General features: G+C 41.8%; 1 protein-coding gene across 1 annotated transcript in view; it reads right to left on the reverse strand.

The window, feature by feature from the left end:
* Window positions 1-13432, reverse strand: part of MAP3K9 (mitogen-activated protein kinase kinase kinase 9) — a 111631-nt gene that overhangs the window by 5861 nt on the left and 92338 nt on the right. The window contains exons 8-9 of the mRNA XM_089686841.1: window positions 11744-11897; window positions 224-327 (exon numbers count right to left, since the gene is read on the reverse strand). Of these exons, the coding sequence (XP_089542967.1) occupies window positions 224-327; window positions 11744-11897 (258 nt within the window). The remainder of the gene's footprint in view (window positions 1-223; window positions 328-11743; window positions 11898-13432) is intronic.

The raw sequence follows: 13432 nt of genomic DNA on the forward strand, positions 1-13432 counted from the left end.
TGAATCGCAAAAAAGTAGCGGGTAAGAAGTTATCCTGAGGATTAAAGAATCTTCAAAGCAGTTTATCTTCAGCAAGTGCTGAAGAGGATTGTAACAACTTAAAAAAAATGCTATCCCTTTCAACAAACTTAGGTGCACACTTTAGGCTCATCATACTAGTGTCACCGATGAATTGGCACCGGCAGCTAGAAACACATGGTTAACTCCAATTCATCTGGCCTACCTGTCTCAGTCACAGTGGTAAACCCAGGTGCAGTAGATGTTTTGATAAGCTTCCCATGGTTTGATGTATTTGATGAACATGACTTTGAGCTTTCCACGGACACCCTGCAGTTTTAAAGAAAAACAGCATTACCTACGGTATAGATGTGTGAAGTACCGATTTTTCTATTAGGTTGTGTTCTTTGAGCTCCTACTTGCACATGTATCTGCCTGTGATAGGTTTCCTGCAAAGTTTTCACATGGAGGGTATAAAACATCTTAAAAAATGATTATGGTCACTGGGACAGAAAACCATAGTTGAACAATAGACCCTGAAAGCAGAATCCACATAACATTCTTACAACCTGTCCTTCCCATCTAAACATGAATAGACATTTATAGCTACTTTATTGTTTGATAACAAGCAGCAAAAATGTCTACTCAACTATTAGGACTGCTTTGACCACCAGGGGTCACTCTTCCTAAAAAGCTTATATAATCAGTACATCTCTAAACAAGAAGAATAGATTAGCTGCACATTTGTCACAAAACAAGATCTAAAGCATTTCATTTCTTTTAACAAGTGTATAAACATAACAGTACCTTATGGCCAAGCTATGTCCACTCTGCCCCAGGTTGAGCACCCAAGCAGAGATGGCATTTTTGGGAAGAGGACAGACCTGGTGATGTAGCAGACAGCCTAACCAATAAACTGTATTCAAAAAATTCTATATGCAGTCTCAATACAAGTACAAACCTACTGTTATTTAAGGCTCTGCTTTTGTTTAGATGTCAATTCTTGCTGTTTGTTTAACCACTTGCCAACCGCTCACAGTAATGTTACTCTGGGTGGGCGGCATGTGCAGGCACAATCATGTGTGACATGTAAGTCACTGTGCCTGTTCCAATTTAGGAGCATGCTGCACACCCCCCTTCCCCCCGCAATCCCAGTACAGAGCCGATGATCATAATGTCAACAAAGCTCATTCATAACAGCTCTACTTCCTATACCAGAGAGCTGTGATTGGGCCACAGCTATCACATGGTACGTGGGCCAATCACAGCATCTTGTACCACATGATTAGCTGTAGCCACAGATCACTAGAAACCACAGTTATGAAAGAAACTCATTCATGACAGTTCAATGCATTGCTGTTACAATGATCACCATTGTAACAGCAATCAAAGTTCATCGGAGTCATACCGATTTGAAGCCTTTCCTGCTCTTTGGCAGATTTCGGGTGTGATTTGCATAGACATCTGTGCATGAAGTCGCACAGATGTCTGCAAGTTGCACCCGAAGTCACACTGACATGCAACTTTGAAATTGTGCGACTTCAACTGAAGTCGCACAATTTCTAATTTGCATGCAGTGTAAACGGGAGCTTTGGCCTAAATTTTATTTTTTTTATTGAATATGTTTTATAACAGGATTCTTTTCCCAAAATGTTTTTGTTTATGTAATAAAAAAAATCCAGTGGTGATCAAATACCACTAAAAGAAAAACCTATTTGTGTGAAAATATTATATAAATTTAATTTTGGTACAGTGTTGCATGACCACACAATTACCAGCTAAAGTAGCACAGCGCTGAATAGCAAAAAATGGCTTGGTCACGAAAGGGTAGAACCTTCTGGCACTTAAAGCAGAGCTCCACCCAAAAGGGGAATTTCTGCATAAAGTCCTGCTCCCCCACTCCTGGTAAAGAAAAGGGTGATTTTGGGGAGAGAGTACCCGATTCTGATGGGTACCCTCTCCCACTTCCGCTCCGACCGCCTAGGTGATTGGAAGTTCTCCTCCCCCACTTCCTCCTCGCAGTCTTCGGGGACACATGGCAGGTGCCAAAAGACTGCCAGACCATTCACAATGCGCAGTGCTACTCGCGCATGCGCAGTAGGCACCCAGCTTTGAAGCAGCAAGCTGTCACAGCCTGGTGCACAAAGTTCGAAAGCCGGCACCTGCGACAGGTCACCTTTGGAAAAAAACAGCTGGAGTGAGGACACTGCATTGTTTTTTAAAAGTCAGCAGCTACAGTTTTTGTAATGGCAGACTTAAGTTTTTCTTTACTGCTTTAAGTGGCTAAAATAGATGCAAAAAAATTAAATATATATATATATATATATATATATATATATATATATATATATATATATATATATATATATATATTAAAAACACACATGATTACCTATTTATTGAAACAACTCCAGTCACACCATATGTAATTTATATGTCAAAAAGATCTTAAAATGATCTGATGAACCTACTGCTGCAAATGTACTGATAAGCAATAACAACAATTTAAAGAGTAATTGCAAGAAAGGGTGTGTGTGTGGACCCCCTTCACTTTTTTTAGAATTTTGTTAAGATGATATTACTATGCAACATAACCAAATTGGAGAAAAGTGAAGGGGTCTGAATATTTTAATAATGCACTGTGAATATACCCACACACGCTGTATATACATGAACAGAAAAAAAAATAGGTCCATATGGTGAATTCAGCCACCACATCCCTGTATATGAAAAACCAATCTTAACCACTTGAGCCCCAGAGGATTTACCCCCCTTAATGACCAGGCCTTTTTTTGCTGTTTGGCGCTGCACTAATTCAAATGATAATTGCGCGGTCATGCAATGCTGTACCCAAACAAAATTTACGTCCTTTTCTTCACACAAATGGAGCTTTCTTTTGGTGGTATTTGATCACCTGTGCGCTTTTTATTTTCTGCGCTATAAACAAAAAAAACACGAAAATTTTGAAAAAAAACAATATTTTCTACTTTCAGCTATAAAAAATATATCGTAAACTCAAAGTTAGTCATAAATTTAAGCCAAAATGTATTCTGCTACATGTTTTTGGTAAAAAAAATCCCAATAAGTGTATATTGATTGCTTTGTGTGAACGTTATAGCGTCTACAAACTATGGTATAGATACTGTAATTTATGCCTTTTTTTGCTATACAGCGATGCACTAATTCAAATGATAATTGCGCGGTCATGCAATGCTGTACCCAAACAAAATTTACGTCCTTTTTTTCACACAAATAGAGCTTTCTTTTAGTGGTATTTGATCACCTGTGCGCTTTTTATTTTTGGCGCTATAAACAAAAAAACACAAAAATCTTGAAAAAAAAACAATTTTTTCTACTTTCAGCTAAACTCAAAGTTAGTCATAAATTTAAGCCAAAATGTATTCTGCTCCATGTTTTTGGTAAAAAAAATCCCAATAAGTGTATATTGATTGCTTTGTGTGAAAGTTATAGCGTCTACAAACTATGGTATAGATAATTTGAAATTTACACAGCTTTTACTTTCTGACCGCCTATCACATCTCTTGAGGTGCAAAAATACCAGGATAGAACAAACACCCCCAAATGACCCCTTTTTGGAAAGCAGACACCCTAAGCTATCTGCTGAGAGACATATTGTGTCCATGGAAGATTTATTTTTTTTCCACAAGTTTCTGGAAAATGACAAAAACTTTTTTTTTGTTTTTTTTTTTTACACAAAATTGTCATTTAAACGATTTATTTCTTGCACAAGCCATGGGTATATGTGGAATTATACCCCAAAATACATTCTGCTACTTCTACTGAGTATGAGGATACCACACGTGTGACACTTTTTGGGAGCCTAGCCACATACAGGAGCCTGAAATCCAATGAGCACTTTGAAAGCCTGAAGGTGCGTAACTTCTTCATTTCACTTCCCCACTACCTATCACAGTTTTGAAGGCCCTGTAATGCCAGGATAGCACCAAACCCCCCCAAATGACCCCTTTTTGGAAAGTAGACACTCCAAGGAATTTAAAAAGAGGCATGGTAAGTATTTTGCAGATCTAGTTTTTTCTCACAAGGTTTTGAAATATAAAAAAGAAAAGAAAAAATATATTTTTATTTTCTTTCTTCATTTTCCAAAAACTTGTGGTAAAAAAATAAATTCTTCTATTGATTCAACATGCCTCTCAGCAAATAGTTTGGGGTGTCTACTTTCCTAAAAGGGGTCATTTTGAGGGGTGGGGGCATTTTATGCCCAGCATTAGAGGTTTATGCCACACATCACTCACTCTTCTAACCACCTGAAGACCAAGCCTTTTCTGACACTTTTTGTTCACATTAAATAAATCTGTATTTTTGCTAGGAAATTAAAGTGAACCCCCAAACATTATATATTTTCTTAGAGCAGACACCCTAGTAAATAAAATGGTGGGTGGTGCAATTTTTTATCTCACATATTACTTACACAGCGATTTTTCAAACGCAATTTTTTTGAAAAATATACACTTTTTTTAATTTTAATGCACAAAAACACAATATATTGGCCAATTATTTGGTATGATATAAAAGATGATGCTATGCTGAGTAAATAGATACCAAACATGACATGCTTTAAAATTACGCATGCCCTGTGCAATGGCGACAAACTGCATACATTTTTAATATCTATAGGCAACGCTTTAAAAGCCTTTACAAGCTACCATTTTAGATTTACAGAGGAGGTCTAGAGCTATAATTACTGCCCTTGATCTGACGTTTGTGGCGATACCTCACATGCATGGTGCAATCGCTGTTTCCATACTGGGAAAGGGTCAACGCTCACGACCGCAGGTGTGCGCGTGCGCGGATGGGCGAGGGTCTTTTTTTTTTTTTTTTCTGATTTAATTATTTTTACACTGTCCCTTTAATTTATTTTTTTTTTTAATCACTTTTAATGCTCTCTCAGGGAGGGGGAGGGGGGGCCATTTTCTCCCGCTGCTTGTAAATGCAATTCTGCAGCTAATAAACCACTAGGAATGCTTTTAAATGAAAGCCCATTGCCGGCTGAAAAAAATGATACCAGGATGATGCCTGCAGCTGTATAACCTGGTATAACCATTCAAAGTCCAGTGATATAACTTAAATCAAGGAATGCGCTAAAACCACAAACTATTCCTAATTTAGTGTAGAAACATTAGTGCAAAAGATATATATATATCTATTATCAATTAATATCAAAAAATATCAAAATTATGTGCAAAACATAAGTAATTTAAATAATTAAATTTGTGAATATAAAAAAAACAAAAATGTCCAATTCTGAATTTCTTCAAATGTCCAAACAAATCCTTTTCAAATTCAGGTGCTCTCAAAGAAATTGTGCCAAAATCCACCACCAAAAGTAAAGACCGCCCCTTGAAGACGTCATTCATGACGAAACTAGTAGGGCTTACTGGATGCTGACGTTTGTGGAGAAAATTAAGTCACGAGCGCTGTAGTGAGTGTACGGGGAACAGGAGACTGTTATACCATTTGCTGTTTTATGCTGTTATACTGGTGTCGGTGAAGACACCCTTTTTGTGAGTGTAAATCTTTATTAAATTGTTGGATACTTTTATAAAAAAACTGGCTGCACCATGATTTTTCTCTTTCATTCCCAAACATGACCTCGGTGGAGAGATATAAAAAGAGAGAGTGATATAATGCTCCTGGAACCATTATATTGAGTGGTGGATACCTACCTTATGGATGAATGTGTAGCTATTGATCATCACACCTGAGAAGTTGATTCATTGCATCTGCTCCCAGAGCAAAAAGCGTTTTTTGCTGATCTAGAGATTGATCAGCATGGAGCTCTGGTGAGTTACCCAACTTTACTTTTGGTGGTGGATTTTGGCACAATTTCTTTGAGAGCACCTGAATTTGAAAAGGATTTGTTTGGACATTTGAAGAAATTCAGAATTGGACATTTTTGTTTTTTTTATATTCACAAATTTTATTATTTAAATTACTTATGTTTTGCACATAATTTTGATATTTTTTGATATTAATTGATAATAGATATATATATCTTTGGCACTAATGTTTCTACACTAAATTAGGAATAGTTTGTGGTTTTAGCGCATTCCTTGATTTAAGTTATAGCACTAAGAAATTTATTTGGTTTCTTTGAGGTGGAATTGCTGCTTTAAAGTATTAAGGGTGTGGCGCTTTTATTACACTTGTGATAAAGTCCAGTGATGTACCAGTACGTCACTGGTCCTTGTTGGGTGTATATGCTATGTTCTTTTTTTCTTTATGCAGCCTGTGGGCTGAATGAAAAAAAAGAGAAGAAATCTCTGCCAGAAAAAGTGTGTGGTATGCCCACCATTAGAAACCTCCCTCAATCCACCCACTTCTAATGGTGGGCACATATGAAATGTGCCAACAAATATAAAATATATATGCCGAAGCATGGGGGCCATCCACCCACTGGCCACCCCAGGCCCCCATGCTTTGGCATATATTCTCTTTTTTTTTAACTGTGGATGAAAAATCTCATCCGACAGCACTGCACACACCTACTTATGTCTATTCTGAAAGCAAGTCTGTTGCTGTCAGAATAAACAGGTCAGTGCTGCAGTTTGACGTTCCTGCAAAGAAATCAACAATGGTTAACAATAAAACATAAATTCAATAAAACAACTTTATAAGGAAAAGTGTGTGGTGGTATGCCCACCATTAGAAACCTCCCTCAATCCACCCACTTCTAATGGTGGGCACACATGAAATGTGCCAACAAATATAAAATATATATGCCGAAGCATAGGGGCCATCCACCCACTGGCCACCCCAGGCCCCCATGCTTTGGCATATATTCTGTTTTTTATAACTGCGGATGAAAAATCTCATCCAACAGCGCTGCCCACGCTGACTTATGTCTATTCTGAGAGCAAGTTCCTGTTGCTGTCAGAATAAACAGGTCAGCGCTGCAGCTGAAAGCATTCCTGCAAACAGAAATGGTTAACAATAAAACAACAATAAACCAGTGAAAGTCGAACAATCACAAAAATGACAACAACAAAAAAAACTATAACTATTTTTGGTTTTTACATTTTTTTATTTTTTGGGGGGGTATTTGTACTTTTATTTATTTTTTTAATTTTTTTTTACTTTTTTTTTCCAAACTTCAAACATTTAAACAGCTGGTAGGGTCTCTCCAAATGCGATAGCCAGTTTCCTGACTACCTAACATCTTTTGAGACCCTGTGTAAATGTGCCGTGATCTGTGCCGTGCTGTACCCTATACTAATAGTTCACTAGTGTATGGTAGAGGCGGAAGCAGGTCTTGATGCAGAGGCCAGGTTGGCCAGGACAGGAGGGACAATAGCGGCTGTCACGCCTAATTCCACGTTTGCTGCAGACACGACATCTTTTTTGGGGTCTTCTTTGGGTTGGGGTACCAGGAATGGTATCGGGAAAATGTCTCTCATGCAGACGGCTAACTGCATCTGGGAGAGGGATTTGGTGCGCAGCACCTTCTGGATACAAAAGGTCCCTGATGTTCTCTAACTGGAAATTTAGGTATGATCCACTATGTCCAGTTGCTTTATAGAGAACAAAAGCATTATATACAGCCAATTGAAATAAATAAACTGACACTTTTATGTACCAGCGTTTGGATTTTCGGGAAACTAAATACGGCTGCATCATCTGGTCATTGAAGTCCACCCCTCCCATGTTAAGGTTATAATCGTGGACACAGAGGGGCTTCTCAACCACACCAGCTGCCATGGTAATTTGGACGGTCGTATCTGCGTGAATGGAAGACAGGAGGTAAACATCCCGTTTGTCCTTCCACTTCACTGCGAGCAATTCTTCATTTCTCAAGCAGGCTTTTTCCCCCTTTTTAAGACGGGTATTTACAAGCCGTTGGGGGAAGCCTCGGCGATTAGATCGCACAGTGCCACATGCGCAAATTCCCAAATTGAACAAATGTCTAAATAGTGGCACGCTTGAATAAAAATTGTCCACGTATAAGTGGTACCCCATATGGAAATAGGATGACGCCAAGTCCCAAACTATCTTGCCACTGCTCCCCATGTAGTCTGGGCATCCGGGGGGCTCCAAGTAACTATCTTTTCCCTCGTAAATCCGAAACTTACATGTATAGCCTGTTGCCCTCTCACAGGTCTTATACATCTTGATCCCATATCTGGCACGCTTGCTGGGGAGATATTTCTTTGATTACAAGGCGGCCAGAATATTGAATGAGGGACTCATCGATGCAGATGTTTTTCTGGGGAGTATACACATCTGCAAATTTTTGGTTAAAGTGATTTACGAGGGGCCGAATTTTGTGGAGCCGGTCAAATTCAGGGTCACCCCGAGGACGACTGAGTGAGTTGTCGTAGAAGTGCATAAAACGCCTTATCGTCTCATATTGTAAGGGACCGCCTGGCGACACCACTAGCACTCCACTAATCAGGCGTCCCCAGCGCACGGAGTCTAAGTCCCAGAGTACTTGTTCACCAGAGCCCCTGATGGTGGGGATGGACTTGGAGTACCCCGGGACCAGGTCGTGCTTACTGAGGACACCCGTCAGTGGTAGGGGTGGTCGCCAGGGGCTCCCACGGGAGAGAGCCTGATATGAGGAGGTCTGGGAACCCCGCTGAGAGGAATGGATGGATGGATGGCGGAGCAAGTGCAGAGTCAGGCAAGCCGGGTCGGTAACGGGGAGAACAGCACGGTACAAGGCAGCGGGCAGAGAATAGTTGGGTCACACGCCAGGTCATCAACAGTAGGTCAGATCCAATAGGGGACATACGGAAGAGAGGTCAGGCAAAGCAAGGTCTGGGCAGGAGAATTCAGCAGTGGTCAGGTACAATCCGGGTCAGCAACTTACAGGTTCAGGTTCAGATACAGGATACAGGGCAAGGACAAGACCAGAAGGCACTGAATGACAGCTCAGGGCCGTTTAAATATCGCGCCCTGCGCTGCCATTGATGCCCAGCGGGCGGCCGCGGCTCCTATTGCGCATGCACGAACTCACGCGCCACGGCCGGCCCGGACCTAGAGCCCGCGTCCCTGCCACAGGGCGGCATACTGCGCCTGCGCCGGGACCATCGCGGCGGGGATCGAGGGGATCCCTGACACATATCTATGCCTGGCCATGGCAGCAGAGAACACGGACATGTGAACAAGAGGGTCGGTGGACCAATACAACCGCAATTGATTTTTATCATTAATGCCCATGTTGAGGGTTAGGCCCAAAAAAACTTTACATTCAGAAACCGTAACGGGTTTCCATGCGAATGGTCTGGCAAGGTTTGAATTTGGGTTGGCGGCGATAAATTGGCGTGCATATAAATTGCTTTGATCCACAATCAATGCATAAAGATCTTCTGTGAAAAACAGCTCAAAAAAATTAAGGGGGAGTATTTAAATTTGCTGTTTCCACCTGAATTCCGGGTTGGGCAGTGAATGGGGGAAGTACGGGTGCTGCAGAATTTGTGGGCTGCCAATCGGGATTTGCAAGCACATCCGGAAGGACACTAGGGGCTCTACAAGCCTGTCTGCGAATTCTTGGTGGCCGCGGGACACTACTTGTGCTCGCCACCGCACCAGCTTGTACTGCACTTATGGGACTCGCCACGTCACCAAGTGATACTGCAGTGCTGGTATGCCTACGACCAGGACGTACTAGGCCGCTGGTGCTCGCCAGTTCACCAAAAGATACTGCGGCACTAGTACTGGCACTCTGCTGTATATGAGAGTCATCATGCATTTGTACCACCTCAGCAACCTGTGAATGGGATCGGGTACGCCTGACCTTAGCAGGGACCACTTCCTCGTCGTCTGAGCTAGCTGTCAGGGTGCCGCTGCTATCTATAGGTTCGTATTCTGAGCCTGGTTCTGCCAGTGAGTCTTCCCCTTCGCTCTCACTTGACATGCTCAGAATCCTATAGGCCTCTGCACTAGTGTACCTTTGCTTAGACATTTTGGCCACTAAATTTACAGGTACCTAGTGCGACTCACGGGAAAAAGAGCGCCTGGCTGTCAGGGACTGCTTGAACCGCTACAAAAAAATTTACCGACAAGTGCTAACAGATATCAGGCCTGATTCTGTGAACACTGCGGTTTTGTGTGTAATATGTATCAAGTGACAGTTATCTACTGACACTGCACTTGCCGGGGGAGAAGGGGGGGGCGTAGGGGGCTAAACGCAGGTGCTGGCAGGTGTTGGGGCTGATCCCGCTAACACTGCGTTTTTGGGGATACTAAAGTAATGTGAATGCTGGTATAGCGCTGATCTGATCAAAGATATTGATCCAATCAGACACTATACTAGCAATGAAGGTTTAGCGTGCAAGTAAGCGTGTTCCTGGGAATCAAGGGGTCAAATGTGATTATTTGTGTACTAGCGGGCAAACTGGTGCTATCTGGGAGGGGCGCTAAAACTATCGGAAGTCACCAGTGACACTAATACAGTGATCAGTAAAAATCTGTTCACTGTAATCAATGACACTGGTGACAGGGCAGTGAAGGGGTTAACTGGGGGGGGGCGATCAAGGGGTTAGACGGGACTACTGGTGTATTAGTGGGCAATCTGGCGCTATCTGGGAGGGGCGCTAACACTATCGGAAGTCGCCAGCGACACTGATACAGTGATCAGTAAAAATCGCTTCACTGATCAGTGACACTGGTGACAGGGCAGTTAAGGGGTTAACGGGGGGGGGGGGGGAATTAAGGGGTTAAATAGCTTTATTGGTGTACTGGGGGGCAAACTGGCGCTATCTGGGAGGGGCGCTAGCACTATTGGAAGTCGCCAGCGACACTGATCAATAAAAATCGCTTCACTGATCAGTGACACTGGTGACAGGGCAGTGAAGGGTTAACTGGGGGGGGGGGGGCAATCAGGGGGTTAAATGTGTCCTAGACTGTGTTCTAACTGTCAGTGTGCTGTTTTACTCACGTTTAAATGTCCCTTCTTCTCTGTCTGGAACGGAATGTGTCCAGGCAGAGAAGAATGACATCATATCCTGCCCTGTGTAAATATCAACACAGGACAGGATAGGACAGGGACCGATCATCCGATTTCAGCCAGAAATCACTGGCTGAAATCTAATGATCGATCCCTCCTGGATCGAATCGGATCACCCGCGGGTTGGCGGGAGCGCGCGCCCCCTGCCGGCGAAAGTGTCGGGAGAGCGGAACCCGTTTTTAAACGTGGCTTTGCGCTCCACTGCCGCCCTGCACACGTATATACACAGTGGCAGGGCGGCAAGCGGTTAAGCAGCTATTTCCAACCAAACCCCTTTTAACCCCTGAAGAAGCCACACTGCGAAAGTCGTTGGGATTTGGCACCCCCTCCAACAGATCATTATACTGTGTGATTGTAATTATTACAGCATTATGTAACGTGTTACACAAGGGGGGTTAGTGCATCCTGGGGGGCTGTGGTGCTAATGAAAAATATGAGGGTTCGGATTATTTTAGTCCTTTATGGACTTATAATTTTAGGGGATTGTTTTACCCCATTTTATTTTAACCAATTTTGTAATAAAAGTGGATTTTAAAGAGTTGTTGTTTTGTTCTGAGATATATATTTATTTTTAATTGCACAATGGGGCGAAAGAGGTGTGATGTAGCCATGGGATACATCAGATTCTCACCTTCTAATAAGAAGATAGTATACTAGACCAACACACCTTGTGTCCTTGGTGCATGTATTAAATGTAATGCAAAGAATGTATATAAAAGGAGGGGAAAAAAAATACTCCCCTTTCCCTTCAACACTTACCTATCCTCACCAGAACCAGAGTCTTTACTACACAAAGTGGTTTGTGCCCATGAGCGAACTTTTTTCTTTGTGTCTTTCTTTTCATCATCTTCACTTTCATCTTTCTGGCCACTGGTGCTCCAGTTTCTGGTCTTGTTGGAGTCACCTGGAGTTACTAAATGGAGTTGAAAATAAATCAGGATTTTGGAAACCTCCATACAAATAAACTAATTAAGCTATATACATTTAAAGGATTGTATTAAAGTATTCATAAAGGCAAACAAACATGTTCTACTTACCTGCTCTGTGCAATGGTAAATCACAGAGCTGCCAGTGTCCTCCTCTTCTCAGTGCGCCACTGAGCAGCTTCCTATGAGGGAACATCTGCAGGCTTGATCTAGAGCCAGGCTGTGTGCGTCTATTGACTCACACAACATGACTCAGCCCAGCCAATGCTCTCTGCATACAGGATTTGATTGACAGCAGCAGAAGCCTATGGTTCCTAATGCTGCTTCTGTGAGCAGAGGAGAGAGCTGCTGCAGACTGGCACAGTGCTGGATCGAGATAGCACTCAGGTGTTAGTTGGGTGAGGTATGGACAATTACTTAGACACCGTTTTACTCAATACAGAGCCTTTATAACCACTTTAGGCTGCTTTCACACTGATCCATTTTTCTTCCGCTTTTGCATTTAAAAAAGCGGATGAAAAACGTGCAACAATGTATTCTTATGGAACTCTTCACACTGATCCGTTGTGGGTCTGGTGCGATTTTTTAAACTTACTGCATTTTTGCTGCAGATTTGGTGGGCAATGTACAAAAAAAAAACCACACCTCCTCATTGAAATAAATGGAAAATGGGGCAAAAATGCATGAAAACCGCACCCCGTTAAATTTTTTTTAGTCACTTGTACTGTACAAACTGTTGTAAAAGTAGCCTTAATCTAGTCAAAATATTATTAACAAAAAAACCAACAATGCACTGAGCCTGATTTTCTCTAAGTGAGAGTAAGATTTATAAGAGCATCTCTCCTGATCAACTCCATTTGGTGTTTAATACTTGGACTGTTAGGCCAGGTGGTGCAGAGAGGGCCAGCTATGGAAAAAAAAAAAATGTGGCTGTAAATCAGTAATAAGCCATAATTCTATCAGTGTATGGCAGACCATAATGAACACATTAAAAGATGCACAGGTGGGCAAACTGTTAATACAATTTTTGTCATCCGATAAGTTTGAATTAGTGAACTGAGAATTAAAGATTTGTGTTTTTTACCAATCAACAGAAGCAAGTGAATGTTCTGCTATATTACACCAACAGTTGATTTGAAACACTGTACTGCAACAACTAATGATTATTGTCAGTGCATTATGGTGGAAAGGTTTCCTTTAAGAGATTAACCTGCAAGTCACTGTGCTTTTTTCTAGGTGTGAAACAAAACAGAACATAGGTGTGAATAGATTTGTCCAGTTTTGTGAAACTGTATTGCATGCATCCATCCATGACAGACATATAGTATACAGGGCTAGGTAGCTGGTCTGCAAACCTGCAGCTCTCTTGCCAATGTCTGTTGCAAGGTAAATCCACTTTCTTTTTTTTTTTTGGGGGGGGGGGGGGGTGAATATAGCATATGGCTTAACAAAATCCTCCCTTGATACTGCCTCCATAGCTGCTGGTTATTGCCCTGAGCTTGCACGCCCCTTCTGTTTTCTT

This window comes from Staurois parvus, unplaced genomic scaffold, assembly GCF_062004578.1.
Source record: "Staurois parvus isolate SC_StPar_1 unplaced genomic scaffold, SC_StPar_1.0 ptg000414l, whole genome shotgun sequence".
In the NCBI taxonomy this organism is placed as follows: domain Eukaryota; kingdom Metazoa; phylum Chordata; class Amphibia; order Anura; family Ranidae; genus Staurois; species Staurois parvus.